The sequence below is a fragment of the Solanum stenotomum genome, chromosome 9 (assembly GCF_019186545.1).
Source record: "Solanum stenotomum isolate F172 chromosome 9, ASM1918654v1, whole genome shotgun sequence".
In the NCBI taxonomy this organism is placed as follows: domain Eukaryota; kingdom Viridiplantae; phylum Streptophyta; class Magnoliopsida; order Solanales; family Solanaceae; genus Solanum; species Solanum stenotomum.
Window position 1 is genome coordinate 51,725,340 of NC_064290.1, and position 19,417 is coordinate 51,744,756.

The 19,417-nt window shown below is 35.9% G+C and overlaps 2 protein-coding genes across 4 annotated transcripts in view; both read left to right on the top strand.

Annotated features, from left to right (window-relative positions):
- LOC125876353 (uncharacterized) overlaps positions 1-19,417 on the top strand; it is a 226,402-nt gene that overhangs the window by 40,692 nt on the left and 166,293 nt on the right. The gene's annotated exons all lie outside the window — the stretch shown is intronic.
- Positions 4,059-17,943, top strand: LOC125876332 (uncharacterized). The gene is made up of 9 exons (XM_049557492.1): positions 4,059-7,631; positions 7,725-7,918; positions 8,030-8,101; positions 8,293-8,445; positions 8,589-8,752; positions 9,255-9,402; positions 16,865-16,987; positions 17,319-17,406; positions 17,511-17,943. The coding sequence occupies exons 1-9, from the start codon at positions 4,535-4,537 to the stop codon at positions 17,726-17,728; spliced, it is 4,257 nt and encodes a 1,418-aa protein (XP_049413449.1). The 5' UTR covers positions 4,059-4,534; the 3' UTR covers positions 17,729-17,943.

Below are 19,417 nucleotides of genomic sequence, written 5' to 3' on the forward strand. Positions count from 1 at the left end.
CTATTCAACATACAAGTATCAAATAANATACCATTCGTAAAAAACACGATAATTATTTAGAGACGGAAGGAGTATTAATAATTTTCTTTGTTTGTTTACTAAATTCAAGAGGATAAAATTACTACATTTACAAAGCCTCAACTTGCATAGGGAGTAAAGGACACTTTTCACCCAACATGCCAACTTACATTTCTTTTTGGATTGGAATAAGTGTATTAGTTTAGAGGCTAACTTCAAAAATTGTGTATTAGTTTAGAGGCTAACTTCAAAAATTTTAGTTTGAAATTTTGAGCTATAATTTTTATTTATTAAGTTTTGAATAAATTATTTTTATATTTAAAATATGAATCAAAGTTATTGAATTTTATCGAACTGATGATTTTAAGGTTGAGTTTGTTTATATGTATCACCATTTTTTCTAATAACATTGAATTCTGAGTCAAACTTACTTGCATCTTGCTATTCAACATATAAGTATCAAATAATTTTGCTCTTTTTTTTTTGATTTGTTTTTGTTGACATTTGAATTCTATATTTTATTTTCATTCATTAGCGGTTAGATCACATTACTCCTAACTGCAAGTCTGCATTTAATGTTTTTTTTCTTTTCTTTGATTTATTATTCGATGATTGGTGTCCATTTTTGAGATTACATTAAAAAATGTTTTCTATCAAAAGTACTAACAATAATTTAAAATGTGAACCTAAAATCTAATTAAAAACGAATTTATCTTATCACGACCCAAAAATACCAAGTGCAACACTAAAATGTTTCACCAAACCTTATCTAAACATATGAAAGTGCCTTCTCCATAAGATTCCATCATTTCATGATTTTAGCTGTTTTTTTTCTTCTTGCCACATCATGTGATTTCTTTTTGTCTCCAATTAGTTGCACTTTTTTTTTTTTAAAAAAAAACAATGAAAGATGACCTTTTCCAAAGTGCATTTTGCTTGGTTGGCCATTAAGATATACTTATATGAATTGGCTTTTAATTTGGTGATCAATATTTATATTAAGATTTGATTAAAGTTAAATTCACATATTATAAAACATAACGTTCCTAATATAAGTTTTCAAAAAATATACAATGAAAGTATAATAACAATTACAATTGCTTAAAAATGTCAACACTTGAGCTTAAATTATTGGTAAAACTATCAGATATTTTTTCTCTGATTTTTTTTATTATATTGAGTTTTTTTTTGTTTTTTTTATAAAGAAAAAGTCAATTATTATATTTGTTTTTACTTTTCATAAAAGAAAATATAATTTTTTTTTCGTATTTAACTTTTTCACTAGGAAAAAGTCTGGATGTTTATAAATTGAAAATATTTCTTCTCATATTATAATAATAAAGTGGCACCCACAACATAATCATTCAAAACCTAATTATAAATCATTTGGATATAGAAAAATGAATAATACTTAAATAAGGATAAAATAAAAATAAAATAATAAATTATTTCTTAATTTTTTTAAATTGAACTAAATGAACATTTATTTTAGCATAGTGGAAATAAAAGTGGATGGAAGGAGTGCCTTTTTTTTTTGTTGGGATCGAAATTACAGATGTCGTGAAAATACTAACAAGAAAACATTGAACAACAAAAACAAAAGGTAATAAATATGATTCTTTCAATTTTAATTTAAAAAAATCGAGTTAATTGAGCTTTAAAAATGAAACTACTAATCTTAATAAAAAGTGTTTTATTGAGCTTTAAAAATGAAATTACTAATCTTAATAAAAAGTGTTTTCTTCTTTTAATAATCTTAATATAATATATATTCAAATTAATCAAACTTCTAAATAAATAGCGGAGAGCGGGGGAAGTTGACACAAATTTTAGCATAATACTATCACACGACAAAAAATCATCAAATTAAGAAGCATTAAAATTCCATTTACAATTTCTTACCCCAAAAGCAATATGTGTTGCTTAACTTATACAAGTGAATTACTTAACTATAATAAGTAATATAATACATAAAAATAACAATCAAATTGGCTTTAGTTGACGAACCTATATATTTAAACATCTCAATTAGTCTTTATAATGATAATTAAGCACTTTAATTTATAAAATGATCATCTAGAAATGCACTTTTAAAATTAAAATACTTAGCTGAAGTCATATTTATGCATTTGTCAGGTATTATGCCTTTTAAATTTTAAGTATACTTGTGTGATAGTTTAAATCATGATTAAATTCTTTTATTAGGAAAATCTCATTATTATTTTTTTAAAAAGTATGATTAGAGTAAGGGATATTAATTTAAGTACGTCTTTGACTTGTACTTAAACAAGAAAAAGACTTGTACCTAATGAAATTTTAATTTTGATCTTTAGATATATGATTCAATATATTTGATCATTAATTAATTGAAATATTTTATTATTATATATATAAATAACTAAACATATGAAATTTTATTGAATACTCATGAGTGAAGAAATCAAAAGTGCGCAATATCAACAAAAATATCTTTTTATTAGTGTAAAAAATTCTTTACAAAATTCAAACCTTTTTAATTTATACTAATATCCTATCATTATTTTGTTTAAAAAATTAAGGTAGGCCATATGCCCCAATACCATAATCAGCTCCACCTCTATTTAATTAATTAGTATATGCCAAAAATTATTTACTTAGTTGTTTAATCTTTTGACTTAGATTTGTTTTGTTAATTAGATTATGTTGTCACAAAGTGAATCTTGTCATTTTGACATTAGTAAATGATTGATTAACGCAATCATCGCATTGTCATTATATTACTATATTATAAAGCAAAAAAAGAATAAAGAAAGAATCCAAAATTTAGAATATTATAATTTGGTGTCCATTTTTCTCACTCTTTTTGCTACAAAAATATACATCATTTTCTACCTATAGTGCTAGAAGGCATTGTTATTAAGTCTATTAAATAAAGGAGAATAATAAAAATACAAACGAAATACTAAGTTCTTGCACAAGATGAGTTGAATAGAGTCTCTAAAAGGTAAATCATCTTCGAAGAATCACCGACAAGAGCAATCAAAATCATTAGTTATCCGATACCAATCACTTTCAGTATAACGTCATGTCAACTTAAGCTTTTATTAATAAAGAGAGGAATCTGTAGCCTGTAATCAGAAAGAAAGAAGAGTCAAATACACCAACTAGTCTGTATAGAATCTCGCAAATTACAGCAGGATTATCGTCCGTTCACGTAACAATATATTCAAATAAAGTACTCCTATCGATTGATGTACTCTAGGCCAAAATAGAGCAATTCCATTGATTGATGTACTATACTACGTTGCATATAAATAGCTAAAGTATTATTCACTAAAGCTCCTGCACATCTCCTCTTCACATTACCAAACCATTTCAACTTCGCTTCCTTCAGTTTATCCCTCACTGATACCACTCTCACCTTTGCTCGGACATCCTCATGCCTAATCTTGTCACTTCTAAAATGTCGACACATCTATTTCAGCAATCCCATATCCATAACTTGCATCTTTTGAACTCAAGAGTTCTTAATTGACCAACACTTCGTTACATGCAACAATGTCGTTCTAATCGTCACTCTATAAAATTCACCTTTAAGTTTAGATGATACGTTTTTGTCACACGAGACTCCGGATGCAAGCTTCTACTTCATCAGCACCTCACCAATACGCTATGTGACATCTTCATTGATATCCCTACTTCCTTGAATTAAATCCCCAAAATACTTGAAACTATCTCTCAACCTCCATGTCAAGTTTCACTTTCACGTCTATTTCATACACCGCATCACCTAATTCACACTCCAAATATAAATACATATCTTTTTCTAATAAAATTCCATTATAGGATTATCTAAAATTGGATTTTTAAAATGTTCCTTTCAACTTTTTTTCTTTAAAGAATTGCTATTTAGATCCTTTCACCAAATTGACTAAACTTTCCAAATTGCAAACTCTTCTGCATGAACTCTTCCACGTGGCCTTCCCCCCATATATCACTTTGACACTTTCTCTTTCTCATTTCAATTTCTTTTATAAGAAAATTAATATATTTTTTAATTTTCTGCAAAAAAAATTTCCTTCAAGAAATAAAAAATTTAGGCATCTTCCTCTTCCATCTCTAGATTTTTGATAGCGACCCTCCTCCCTGCACATATTTTCCCTGCAAAATCTCTCAAAAAAATGAGAAAAAAATAAAAAAAATTGTTTCTTTTGGACATATCAGCTGCAGAAATACAGAGATTAGCAAGAAAGTGCTGTTTTTGTTCATGTTTCCATCACTTTCTTGCTGGGTCGGTTCGTTTTTTTGAGGTAATTTTCAGTTTGATGTTGTTGGTTACTGAAAACTCATGTTTCTTGAGAAACCCTTTTGATTTGCTTGTATTTGGGTGAACCCCATTAGGGTTTTATTGGAGTTTCGTAGTATTGGGTTTTCTTGGTTTTCGTAGTAGCTGAAATGTAGAGAAGGGTAAAACCTAAAAAACAAAAATAGAAATTTTAGGTTTAGAAAAAAAATCCAATTTTGATTTGTACAGATTATGGCTTTTGATCAAAATTCAATACCCAAAGATTTGAGGCCGTTGAACATTGTTAGGACAGTGCCCGAAGAATCGGGTATTGCTCCTGTGACTGCATCTGGTAGAACAGTTGAGGGGTTTTATGGTAACCTGACCCGGGATGTTGGAGGTAGTCCTGGAACTATACAGGGGGTTTATTACCCTACTACTGTAACGGATGCCGGGTTTGTAGGTTTAGGTTATACCAATGCCGGTCCAGGGGCGGCTGGGTGGGTCCCACAGGTTGTGGCTTCGCAGCCACCGGGTGTTGTGAGTGTTGGTGTTATGAATTCAGGTGCTGGGTTGTCACAGAATTTGCATTCTGGGGCACGGGTTGGTAGTAATGCGTCTGAGCGTGCTAGTGATGATGGTGGTGATGGTTCGGTGTCAGGGAGGAAAGTTAAGTTTTTGTGCAGTTTTGGGGGGAGGATAATCCCGAGGCCGAGTGATGGGGCATTAAGATATGTGGGTGGACAGACTAGGATTATTAGTGTTAGGAGGGATGTGAGTTTTGCTGAACTGGTACGCAAAATGGTAGATACTTGTGGGCAGGATGTGACGATTAAGTACCAGTTGCCTGATGAGGATCTTGATGCACTTGTGTCTGTTTCTTGTCCAGAAGATCTTGAAAATATGATGGATGAGTATGAAAAGTTGGTTGAAAGAGCGTCAGATGGGTCAGCTAAATTGAGGGTGTTTCTGTTTTCGGCTTCTGAGGTGGAATCATCCGGTTTGGTGCAATTCGGAGATCTGCAAGATAGTGGACAGAGGTATGTCGAGGCAGTGAATGGGATTAGTAATGGAGTTAGTGGTATTGGCCTTACTAGGAAAGGGAGTAACGCTAGTGCTGGTTCCACCCAGAATTCGGAGTTTAGTGTCTCTGAAGCTGTGGATGTCTTAGGTCATGGTCAGGGGGAGCTTAGAGCTGTACCTTCCCTTGACACACTATCACCTAGTGGGACATCTGCTACCTCTCAAGAACCTGCTTACAGATTGGTGTCTACAGATGCAAATCCTGCAACTCATGCTGATGCTTCTGTCTCTCCAATGACCATTCCATTAGTCGTTCCTGGGTCTGTGCCAACCTTATCTGCTCAGCTGGAGCATGGGTTAGAGAAAACTGTGCCTGTCACTGCACAGCAGCAACAAATGGGTTATGATATGCAGCAAACAGGAGTGACTTATCAAGGGACTACACCATATTTCCCAGCTTATGTGGATCCTCAGAGGGAGACACTAAACCGTACAGAGTATGTTCAGATCCCTTCTCAAATGGGATTCCCAAGACAGCTTTTGGGAACTGTTGGGCCAATAATGAATCAGCAACATATGATTGCTGGTGGTCCAACTCAGCAGTTTGTCCCTGCTCTTCACATGACAATGGCTCCTTCTGGTCATGTCAGTATGAATCCTAATCTGGTTGCCTCACAGATTCAGCCCCAACATTTTAGGTTAGATCATTATCCTGCAGAAGGCACATTGGGGCAGAGAGTTGTACAGATTCCTGTTGACCAAGGGTACAGTGCTTATCAGCATCACACCCCTCCTGCAGGTCTTGGAGGAGCTTATGGATGGCACCAGATTCCACAAACACAGCAGATGCCACTTTCTGAAGGCCAGGTGCCTCAACCACTGGTTACTGGTTCTGAGGCATTACCTAGGTTTGATGATTGTCTTATGTGTCAAAAATCGCTGCCTCATGCACATTCAGATACTGTAGTGCAGGAGCAAAGAGAGAGTCCTGCAAGCACAGTATCTGACTTTAATCCGGTGTATCATAGCCTTCGGTTGGATGAGATGGGGCGGCCTATTTACCGAGCTGTTACAACTGGAACCCTGGGTGAGCCAGCTGTTGAACAGCAGGGAGCTGCTGTTGGGCAAAGAACTGGGGGTCAGATAGATCTTGGAGTTGGAAAAGGTCAAGGTGAGCGAATTGGAGTCTCACAAACTGTTGATAAACAGAATGAATATGATAGAAGCCTCCAACAACCTGAGTTTGCAGAGCACCCAAAGGTGTCAGTTCCCTCCCAAGGTATGATAGGGTTAACAGGTTCTGTGCAACCGCCTTATGGAGTTTTTGTTGGAGCTGTTCCTCAACCATGCCATGGTAATGCCACTGAGCAGCTTCTGGTTCCATCACAGTATCAGGTTAAACAGGAAGTTGCTGCGAATAAACCAGTCAGTAGTGATTTACTTAAAGTTGGCAGCGTGCCTGGTCAAACACTGGATAACTTAAGTGGTGAATCTCCCAAGAATTATGGTGCAACCGCACCTACCATGCTTCCTAAAGAAGATGATATAGAATCTGTTATGGCTTACAACCATTTGAGACAAATTGAGGGAAGGATGGAAAATCTCCTGATGCACCCTGCTGAAATTTTAGCAAATAATGAGCAGAGTAAGCCAGCTGTTGATAATTTTAGAAGGGAAGACATCTTGAATAACAGAGTACAACAGTTTGATGGGAGGGAGGAATATCCAGGTTTGGTTACAAGTAACGTGAATCCAAATGAAATACCTGTTCCTCCACATGGGAATCCTTTCTTGCCCAACATTCAGGCTGCAGAAGGGTATGAAGTGTCTCAGCATCCTGTTATGACTAATCCGGGTGTGCATGCCCAACCAAACTATGGGGTTAATCACTTGATACCCAGTGAAGTCTCTCCCCATCTAACTGCCCTCTCTGCCCATGCAACAGAAAGAACTCCAGTTATTGCTGAATGGAAAGATGGGGTTCAACATTTCCAGCCAATGTTGAGTCCTACTACTGCAGAAATGACCATACTCGATGGTACCTCACTGTGTGTACAGGAGAATTCAAATTCTTTATATAGCAATCAGGATCCTTGGAATTTACATCATGATTCCCATTTCCCTCCTCCTAAACCTAGTAAACTTCAGCTAAAAAAGGAATCTGCTGGCACCAAGGATTATTCTGGCGAGAATCGTTTTGGCAATAGCAGTGAGTTGCCAACTATTACTAATGGTGGATTACAAACACAAATTCGGTTGGAGGATGGAACTTACCTTCCCTCCGGTAATACAGATTACAGTTCAGATCAATCATGGTCCAAGAAAGGTGAGAAGCTTCGATTTTTCTGGAATTTAGTATTGGTAGGTCATCTTGTATACTTGCCGTCCTAACGTTTTCCTTTCCCATTTGCTATTGAAGGCTCAGAGGAGGAAATGATCAAGCAAGAACTTCAGGCTGTTGCTGAGGGTGTCGCTGCTTCTGTTCTTCAGTCATCAACTCCATCTAATGCTGACCTGTCCACACATGGGAGGAGCGAGTCCCCATCTTCAAGTCAACGGAATGTTGAATTTGAAAGCACTAATACCGGAAAGGACTCCAAGGATAAATTTGAGGTCTTAAATTCTCTCACACAAACTACAGCTGCTGCTATGCAAGTTGTTTAGAATCAGTTTCTTGTATCTTTTCTTTGCCAGTCTTGCTAATCAGAAGTAATCTCTGTTCAGGAAACTAAAACTAAATTTCCCGAGAGAGCAAATTTTGGGTTTCCTGTATCAGGTGGCATTGGACGCTTGCAGGTTCGACATTTCTTGTCCAATACAATTCCCATAATTTGTTTTTTTTTTGAGAATGAAATTTTTTATTTTTTTTTTGAGAATTCCCATAATTTGGTATCCCTAAATGGAGAAGTGAACTTATCTTTTACTGCCACTGCCACATAGCAATTTTTTCGTTTTCCCATGTTTTCAAAGTGCATTCTTGTGAATAGATTATAAAGAATGATGACCTCGAGGAGATTCGAGAATTGGGTTCTGGTACATTTGGCACTGTTTATCATGGAAAGTGGAGGGGTACTGATGTTGCAATTAAAAGGATTAATGACAGGTGTTTCGCTGGGAAAGCTTCAGAACAAGAGCGTATGGTTGGTACCTTTTTCCCCTTTCTTTCAAATTCTTATTGTCTCTCGTCTTTCTCCCTACACCTGATAATTTAACTAATTTATCCAAGATCTTTGCGTGTTTTATTCATGTATATAATATGACTCTGCTTATCTTTTTCATTTAGAGGGATGATTTCTGGAATGAGGCCATCAAACTTGCAGACTTGCACCATCCAAACGTTGTTGCCTTCTATGGTGTTGTGCTAGATGGTCCGGGTGGCTCGGTGGCGACTGTTACAGAATATATGGTTAACGGGTCGTTGAGAAATGCTTTACAAAAGAATGAGAGGTGACCTTTCTTTTTGCTTGCATGGATTAAATAGAGTATCTGTTTATTGGTAATTCAATCTTTACTTCCATATGAAGATATTTGAAATGGAATCCTAATTATTAATTACTTAATTTGCTGGTTTTTATACCACTGAATTTTGGGTTAAACTTGTTTTAGGGTTGACCTCTGCTATGGTTTTAGTGATTAAATAACTTGGTGGTATAAATTAATTTCTTCATGCAATTTTAGGGCACTGGTAGGTTAAAGGCCACATCATTTTCAGATGGTTTTTTTCAAGTGTGCCATGAGGGTAGGGTGGTTCCTGTAGTTACTTAGTGGATGAGTAGGTTTCTTTCATGACATTCACCTTGATTCTGTGGGATCAGGAAGCGTCTGTTTGATTTGATCATTTTCAGTGTGAGCACTTATAGTACTCTTCTGCATACAATAAAATTGTATACTATTTGTGGTGTTACACATAAAAAATGGGATGACTAAATGCATCACGTACTGTCTTCAGGAATCTGGATAAGCGGAAACGCCTTGTGATTGCCATGGATGTTGCATTTGGAATGGAGTATCTTCATGGGAAGAATATAGTGCACTTTGACTTGAAAAGCGACAATCTGTTGGTTAATCTGCGTGATCCCCACCGTCCAATATGCAAGGTTAGTCATCACCGGGATATAGTTTTATTTGTCAGTTGATAAAAAATGATGTGCATAAATGTTGAAAGATTTAGTAGCCAATTATCTCAACAAGGGGAATAAGTATTAAATATTTGTCTTACAAAAGTTTTTACATGTTGACACCAGAGACTAATTCAAGTTTTATGCACAGTTGTTCTGAGTTCTCGTTGAACTAAAGAAAGTAATTGAATGTTATATTCCGTATTTGCAAATCTGCAATGGAAGCATAATTTTCTATTGAGCATGAGGTAAGAAGTCTTTTAAGTCCTAAGCCCAGAATGGGGCAGGTAAACTACAATGAAAGATGTAAAGAGATCACAATTTGACATTAGTAACTGAATATTCGTTGTAATCTGATACCCAAGTATGACACACCTGAACCTGAAAGATCCATCACTCTCATTGAGTAACATATTAGATCTTGGAGGTCTTGTCAAAATTTTAAAGACAGATTTAGAGCTTGGAGGCTGCTTTTGCATTTGAGGTGATGCGTTTATTGCTTAACATCTCAAGAAGTTCCCAGCTGAAGCAGTTACATCATAATTTAAAACTGATAAACTTTGTATCTCCCTCAAAAAAAGAATACAATACCTGTTTTTTTTTTACCAGTTTCAAAAAAAAGAAAAAAAGAAGCAGGTATTGTATTTTATGGTTTGAGATACAACAGATGATGTGTATCATTTCACATTGGGTGTAGTAGAACATCCTGATATGGTAGCCAGCCTTGAGATGGTGCCGAAAGCAAAAATCCTTCACTTTTTGGCTTTTCCAGCCTTCTAATCTTCCATGGCTTATCCTATAATTGAAAACAATTGAGTTTTATACCATTTTTCAGAAAGTACGAGGGACCCCATCCTGAGAAAATGACACTGTTCATTCCTGCACCTGTTTTCTTCCCTTCTAAATTAAATGTCCCTCCAAACTATTACTGGGAAAGGTGACCCATGAGTCTCTGTGGCAACTTCACTCCAGGTTCTGTACAAGGTCTATCACGTTGAATTACTTTTAAGATCTTCCGTAAACCTCATTGCATTCCATCGGCATTGACACTGGATACCCTATACACTGGGTTTTTGTTCAAGATTAGCTGCATGTTTCAGGTGTCAATGTTTAGGGGCTGAGAGTGGTTATGGTTTCTGCTTATTAACCAATATCAGATATGCCTGCGGGTGGACCTGCATTTTCCGTGTGTTCAAATGTAATGACCTGATGTGGTGAGGTGGAGATTAAATTCAAAGACCTCATTGCGGGAACTAGTTTGAGCAGGTAATTTAAAAGATGATAAGAATATCATATGTAAAACTTCATCAAAGAACTACAGTATGTGCAGTAGGTTCAAAGCCTGTTGCAGACAAAAGTTTGGTATTTAAGTGGAGAAGGGTAGAGGGACTGGTCCATTATCCATTGAGTTTCGAACCATGTGCCACTGGTCCTTGGGAATTTCTTGCTTCTTGAGAAAATCTACAATTGGTGCAGTAGGTGCCTTCTGTAATTCTTTCATTTTAGAAAACCTGGATTGTGAACGAAATTTTATTTCCCTGTGTCAAATATACCTCCATAGTTTAGGCTATATATGCCTGAGCAAAATAGGAAAAATTACTCTGTACTCGAGCTAATGAGGCTTTAAGTTTTAGGTGACATCAATTGTGCTTAGGCGTGTCAATTGTCACTACCTTATCGAAATAATACCAAAACAATCCAGCTCACCTAATTTTCTTTTGTTATTATTTGAGCCGTTTAGGGCAATTGTATTACTCTTCTAGACACCAGAAGAACATGATTCATATTTATGCTCAGTTAAAATGGTTAGACATAAAAATTCTATTATAAAGAATAACCTTTGCTGAATGTGAATGGACCTTGCTTTAATCTTAAATTGTTTGATGTATCCATCATCTTTTTTCTTTCGGTGTTTTCCTAGAGGATTGTGGTTATATGAAGAATTTTCATATCTATGGATGCAAGACACTTGTTTAATCCCTGTACTTATGCCCGTCATGGTGACAACATCTAGGTTTGTGCTACTTAAGTGAGTACTGAGTAACTAAGCCATTTTAAGGTATTGGGACATCAAGAGAGAAACCAAGTTCTCATGTTTAAATAAACATCCCAAAGGAGGCAAAAACACTAGGGTAGTTTCTTCCCATTTCGTCAAGCCTTGGTGGACAAGGGTACCTGTGCTAGTAGGAGGTAGCAGGTATCCCGCGTAATTAATCGAGGTGTGCGCAAGCTAGACTGAACACCGTAATTACAAAAAGAAGTGAGAGAAATCAAGTTTTTTTATCCAAGAGAATTCAGGTTTTCATATTTTCTTTTCCCATGCTTTCAACTTTAGCTTTTGAAAGTCCTTAGGGGTTGTTTTGTTAGTAGTGGGATGGGATAGACAAGGATATCCCATGAGATTATTTTATCCCACCTCATATACGTGGTAACTTATCCCAGATGGATAAAATAATCCAGGAACTAAATAATACCCATTATCCAAAGCAGAATAAAATAATCACATGAGATATGCCGAGATTATTATCCTTATGCCACTAACCAAACGGTCCTTTAGTGTTTAAGTTATGCCGTCTTTGGATAAATTTATTGCTATTTTGGATGGAATTAAATCAGGCTGACATCACTTTGATGGTTCCTTGTTAGTAGGAACTACTGATTACACTATGAGAATGCGTGTGTAGTGTAATTCTTTTCTTTTGAAGATACCCTTGCTCACACCTTAGCCGAATGCAAAACTAGATGCAATTGCATCCTTAGTCGACTGGGAGGACTCTCTAGAAATTCTTTGTTTTAGAGACTGTTGTACAATCAATATAATAGAGTGGGCCCAACAAGTTTGGCCTAATGGTCAATGAAGTGAGAGGAGAAGTATGATGTCTTCAAATTTCAATTGAGGCAAAAACACTACGTGATTTCGCTCATCTTCCTAAGCCAGGTTGGATAGAGTTACTGGTATCTGTACTGTGGGAGGTAATAGAAACCCGATGGAATAGTCGAGGTGCACGCAAGGTGGTCTGGACAACACCACCATCATAAAAAAATAGCAGACAAAATATTGCACAGAGCCTTGTTGTAAATCTTATTCTGTACTACTTATCAATCCCTTTTGAATTGTTTTCCTTTATTTTTTGTCAAAGATGCACTCTCTTTGCAATGAGTAAAGCCTCATTGACAATCAATCTTAGTAAATCCTGATGAAAATCATACTTGTCAAAAAAATCCTGATCATGAACTGTCCAAACTGGGCCTACAGGTACAAATTGATTACTTATCCAAAAAAGGGGGTTTAAATGGAAATTGGATAAACATGACTTAAGAGCTCTCCTCAATTTGGGTTAAACAGATCAGTTCTTAATGCCTCCAAAAGAGCCTTGCAGCTTTATCTTAATTTTTGACCGAGGAAATTATTGCTATGGATAGTAATTAAATCTCAAAAAGTGTTTTTTAAAATGCTCCCAGGCACTCCTACCGAGGTAAACCTCTAGCGGTCCCTTCTGGGCCCTAGAATCCCTTTCCGGTGATCTTCCATTGCCGGAAACATACCCGCGCCTTCTTTTCCTTCTTTCTCCTCTTCTTTCTTCTTCTACCTCTTCTTATTCAAGCCTTTCTTCCTTTTTTTCTCTCTGTGCAACTATGGGGGATGATACTATTTTCTTTGCTGTTGGTTTCAAATCGTACGACATTACCAGGGTGGTATCCAGAGCCGAAACTTGGTACGACTGGGTAGAGAGAGGCCGCAAGATGATGACAAGGATGAGTATTAGCCAGAAGACGATGGAGTGGCTAGCCTACACTCTCAAGGAAGCCTCAAAAAGCCATGGAAACACTGTACGCAGATGGAAACGTCAAGACCACTTTACTGAGCTTTTCTGCGCTAGGAACTACAACAAATTTGGTCGGTATATTAGTATTATAAAGGTGCAGGACAAGAAAAGAGATGNTTTGGGAAGATAGCTGGCTGGAACAAGGTCCCTTAAAAACACTCTTCCCTGATGTGTTCATCCTCAACCAACAACAGAGGGCTACTGTGGCAGAGGTTTGGTCAAACCTAGGATGGAATCTGAGCTTTAGAAGACCCTTCAATGATTGGGAGATCCAGAGAGTAGTAGAATTCTACAGAACTTTGGAACAATTCAGAGGAGGAAACACTGTCCAAGACTGCCTGGAATGGACAGATCACAAGCAAGGAAGATTCAGTGTCAAGGGGGCTTACAAAAAGTTCAACCCTTTCAATACCCAGATTAACGGGTGGCCCTGGAAAATGATTTGGAAAGCCAAAATTCCCTACAAAGTGTCTTGTTTTACTTGGCTACTTGCTAAACAGGCTGTTCTGACTCAGGAAAATCTCATGAAGAGGGGTATCCAATTGAGCCCTAGATGTTTCCTATGTGGGGAAAAGGCTGAGACGGTGACTCACCTGTTTCTTCACTGTAGGATAACCAACCAACTGTGGGACCTCTTCATCAATAAAAAAGAACTGAAGTGGGTGATGCCAAGGAGAGTAACCCAAACCCTGAAGATATGGAGTAGTTACGCCAACATCTCAGGACATAGGGAGAGATGGAAAATCATCCCAGCTTGTATTTGGTGGTCAACGTGGAAAGAAAGGAACCTTAGATGTCATCAGAACAAGAGCAACACTATTTAGAAGATGAAGATGAATTGTCTTGTGTTGTTTCATTTTTGGTGTAAACAGGAGTATATGGAAGATCTAGAATCAGTTATGAATGTCTTAGGATCCCTGTAATTTTTGTAAATTTTGTCATAGGATTGAAGATCTTCTGTTATACTCTCTTTAATCTGTAATTAGGAATCTGTAACATGTTGTGGCAGGTTTTGATTTTTTGGAAATAGAAATACAAATGTTACCTTCTCAAAAAAAAAAATAAAAAATAAAAAATTATTGCTATGGGTAATCTGTTCAAATATTTGAATCAGGGCTAAGAGGTATAGGAATGTGAAGCATTTCTTAACATTACACCAGACGAGAAGAGTTACTTAGAGTCATCGCTTTATTACTGAAAGGACAAAATAATGTGAGACACAGGATTATGGCTTAATGGATGAAGTTTTGCACTTTAAACACTGGTTGCATAAAAACCTACCAATTTTTAAAAAAACAAAGACGAGAATTGATGGCTTATTTGAATTTCAACTTTGAAGTGTTCTTTTCTTTTTGGTGATGACCGTGGTGTTCAGGCCAGCTTTCGCGCACCTCGATTAATTCCACGGGATACCTGTACCTCCCACCACAACAGGTACTAGGTAACTCTATCTACACCAAGGCCAGGACAAGTGTTGGATTAATATCAGCATTATTGATTATTTGATGTTGGAATTAGTTATTTTAACTCTTACCTATGTTGTTCGGACTCTTAAAAATGTCGACGAGTGCATGTCGGATCCTTCATAGTGCATCTTTTAAGGACCCGACACGGGCTTGCGGCATCATTTTGGGAGAGTCTGAGCAACACAAATATTTTAACTGTGCTAAATTCATAGATGTTTGGTATTCCTTTATTTTATGTTAAATAATACACTTCTCTCCAAAGTAAAATGCGCTTCACTTCTCGTTTTTGCTGCAAGGCCCACACAAGTTGTCGTTTGGTTTGCGCTTTTCGCTTTTGAAAGCGATTGGCTGTAGCATTCCCAATAAATAAGTACCTTGAGACACAGTGTAATGCATCAATGAGTTTCTTCTCCTTGCTGTTGCTATATAACTCTATTTTGAGGGTCGGCAGAACTCTCTTGTAAAAATTAGAGGAACTAACCTTTTAATGAAAATGAGTTTCAAGTAAAAGTTAAAACATGAATGATTGGGCAAGAATCATACCTTTGTGGTACCACTTGTAGGGAGGGATTCTCAATACAATTATTACTTCAAGAAAAATGCTAGTGTCCTAACAGCACCCCTTTAAAGACTCAATAGAGCTCTTACCTTAGTACATCATCCTCAAACCTTGTATAACCAGGGCACCATCCACTATTGGAGATGCACTCAAGTCATGAAGCTAGTTGAAGTGCAAGCTAGGCGTTTTGCCTTGTTTAGGCATTTGCTTTGATGCAGACATTAAAGGGCTAAGGCATGTGATTTGTTTTGAAGAGGAAGAGACTTGAACAATAGATATTGCCGGGAAAGTGATATATAAATTATTAGCAGATCATACAACAAAACAACATAGCCAGTGTAATCCCACAAGTGGGGTTTGGGGAGAGTAGTGTGTATGCAACCTTACCCCCAACCTTGCGGTTTCTGGTAGAACCTTGTCTCAAGTAACACATAAAAAACAAGTACGGAAAGGAAATACAAGGGTGGAGAAGTCATGCTGATAATAATGGGGAAGAGGAACAGTAGCAACAACCAATAATACGTTAATTGAAGCAAAGGAAACAACGTATAAAATTATTAAAAGGTGTTGTGAGTAACTATGTTTGGTGACAAGAAATTGGACGAGCATAGCAAGTTATAAATCTAAAATAAAAACCTAAAATTGCATTGTTGTCCAAATCTGAAGTATAAGATGGTTTTTAAATTTGACTGCTACGATTTTACTTTTTTTATATGATTGCAGTTTTTCATTTCTTTGTTCAACTATGTTTTGTTTGTACTACTTTTTTCCCGCAATACACATATTTTCGCCTTTTCTTTACTAAAGTTGACGTTGTTTGTGCTTTTCCTTGCATCTCTGGAAAGGCGTGGTCCTTTTCTATGCTTTTCACATTTGAGGCTTTGACAACAGTGATCCATGGCTCATGTCACTGGCATGTATCGCTGCCTGTGTTATTAAAAAGTGAAAAGCCTAAAAAAACTGAAAGGATTTTTTCGGGGGGCTTGGGCTTTAATGAAAGTAAAATGTGGGCTCAAGTGAAAAAAGGCGTAAATGGATAAAAATTACAAAGATATATGTTTAGTCCAAGACTAATAATTATAAGCACGAATAACAAATATATGGGCAACGAAATTGAAATTATTATGGATAAAGTGAACCTTGAATTGTTTAGTGCAGTCTCTTTAGGAATGCTCATTGGCAAGGAAAAGTATGGTCTAGAGACTCAATGACGACACTAAAGCACACATTAAGTGAGGCGAAGCGCTCAACATGTTTTGAGCCTCGCTTCATAGCTTAAGCGCGCCTTTGACAACACCGAATTCATTGGTACCATCTATGGCATTAGTCATATCATCATCATTGTAGTATTATCATATAATAATAATGCTTCACTATTATCATCCTTAGTGTTGTTATTAATCTGACTACGATCTTTCATTCCTTGCCTACTTCAGAATCCATATTCATAGTTGCTTTTATGTTATCTCTTTTCTTGTGCGTATAACCTTTAAACGTGAAAGCAGTCCATTGCGAATTGTAAAAGCTCCGTGCCATATTATCATCTGTTTCACTTTGGTACTGACTGTAAATCTATCCTTCTTGTTTAGGTTGGTGATTTGGGCCTATCCAAAGTGAAATGTCAAACACTAATCTCAGGCGGTGTACGAGGAACTCTCCCTTGGATGGCACCAGAACTTCTCAATGGAAGCAGCAGCCTCGTCTCTGAGAAGGTACAAAAAAAAAGTAGTCCTTTGTTTCAATTTGTTTGTCTGGTTTTGATTTGGCACGGATTTAAAAAAAAGTAAAATAGACTTTTGAATCTTGTGGTCTTAAACTAATGATATGTAGAATGTACCAAAATGTCCTTCAATCTTGTGGTCTTGAACAATGCCATGTGAAATTTAGAATTAAAAAGTTGCCAATAAAGGCAAGAACCAAGAGTCCATTCTTTTTAAAACGGATTAAAAAGGGAAGTAAGACGAACAAATTCAAACGGAGGGGTAGTAATTTTTGCTCTTTATCCCTGCGTGTTGACGCATACGTTGCTGGTTGTGTTTGTAGGTTGACGTATTCTCCTTTGGAATTGTACTGTGGGAACTTCTTACTGGAGAAGAACCATATGCCGAATTGCACTATGGGGCAATAATTGGTAACGACTTCCAAATAATCTTTTTCAACTTTAACCAAATATTGTCCAAATGCCGTCTAAGTCAACAAACCGTTTCGAGTATTAACAACTGAATCCCTATGCAGGTGGTATCGTGAGTAATACCTTGCGTCCTCCAGTGCCCGAGTCCTGTGACCCAGATTGGAGGTCACTCATGGAGAGATGTTGGTCAGCTGAACCGTCCGAGAGGCCTAACTTCACGGAGATCGCCAACGAGCTACGAGTGATGCAGTCTAAGATCCCTCCCAAAGGACAAAACCAACAATCATCTCCCTCAGCAAACACCAACCAAGCTAAAACTTAATTTTCTGCACTGATCTTTGTAGTTGCTTTTTTCTTACCTTGATAAACTTAGGTATATAAATTAGCTCAAAGTAACACATAATATAGTGGTCTTTTGTCTTTGTTTTCTGGTTTTTTAGGTCTCCATTACATTTTATTATTGACTTAATTAGGTGTTCCAATACTGACCAAATTTACATCAAAATCAAAGTCAAAGTAACACAACATTTTCTTCTCTTTCAGTTTGTTATGTAGGCGATTAATCAACTTGGTTGGGACTGAGGCGTTGATTAATCGATTGCCACATGTGTTCGAAAGCATATCATGTTTTGCAAGTGGGCAATGTGAATATTGTTCTTTGCCTCCCCTATTCAACCACTTCCTTTTATTATGGCGTGATTAATGCGTCTTAAACCTTGCAAAAAAAATAAAAATATGCAGTTTTAGTGAAATTTTTTACACGTTAATCAATAGAAATATGGCCATTTTCTTTGACAAAAAAACTTCTAAATTATCATCACATCAATAGGTGCATAAAGTAAATATTGGTATTGACTTATTAAAAATATATATCTTTTGAGATTTTGATTAGACAAATCTTTTAATCTTCATATATAATATTGATTTTACTCATTGTGTTGGCTTGCAAAAGTGATTTGTGGATGGGACCCTTGCACCTAACTACAATTATAGTTTCATTATGTAAATCATGAATTAATTTTAACCAACATTAATTATTGTTAATGAGTGATTAAAGATTGCTGGTGCTTGATTAATTAATATAATTGATTCTCTGTACTATGCAAAAAGAAAAAACAAGAAGCATATCCAATCTGAGGCGGACCTCCATCGAAAAATTACAATGTTATACATGGTGATTTTTTTTAATTTTTTTTTTTTTGTGTATAGATAACAAATGTTGGTCTCATTTGACTCATCGTATTTTAAATTCTATTAGTGAAAATTTTGATTTCGTCACTGTATTATGAATATAATTCATATGTAATTAATTATTGTCTTGTTCCTTTTTACTTGGAAAATATCCCTACACCCTGTCCCCAACACCTAACGGATCTCTTATCTTTTAGGACTAGTATATTAGCTTAATTATTCTTTAATGAACTTTGTTTGATTTGATTATTATATTAGACTTATTTATATAGTAGATAGTCTCTTTTTCCTTTTGATGAATTTTTATTTTTAATATATATTGAGAGTTTAAGACTAATAAATCCGATCTCTCTCATCTTTTAAGGGATTTAACCAACTTTATTCAACGTGAATTTTAATTAATCGAAGGAAAGTAGGTTATAGATATAAATAATAAGTAATGTTTGGTATCAAAAAAAGAAAAAGTCATATCCAAAATGATGAGTATAGTCTATACATATCCTTCAACGCGTTGTGAACACTTAGTTGCATTTCCCTTTTTATTCTTAGCTTTCGAGACTTCCCTACATGTGTGTAACATTTATTTTTCTTGAATAGTCTTATAATTATGATTATAATAGTAGATTTATTTTTAGTTAAGTCTTATTTTTTCTTTTGATGCATTTTTTATTTTTTATTTCATGAATTGACTTTGAAGGATTGATGTTTTATCAAAGTTTTTTAAATACTCCTTTATTCTTTTTTACTTATCTAATCATAGGTACGATGATCTAACTCACAAGGTTTTGGTTCAAGTATAGGATAATCGTAATAAATAATA

Coding starts and splice junctions, on each gene's coding strand:
- LOC125876332 (XM_049557492.1), top strand. CDS start 4,535: ATGGCTTTTGATCAAAATTCAATACCCAAAGATTTGAGGCCGTTGAAC. Junction 7,919..8,029: donor ACTCCAAGGATAAATTTGAG/GTCTTAAATTCT, acceptor ATCTCTGTTCAG/GAAACTAAAACTAAATTTCC. Junction 9,403..16,864: donor CCCACCGTCCAATATGCAAG/GTTAGTCATCAC, acceptor CTTCTTGTTTAG/GTTGGTGATTTGGGCCTATC.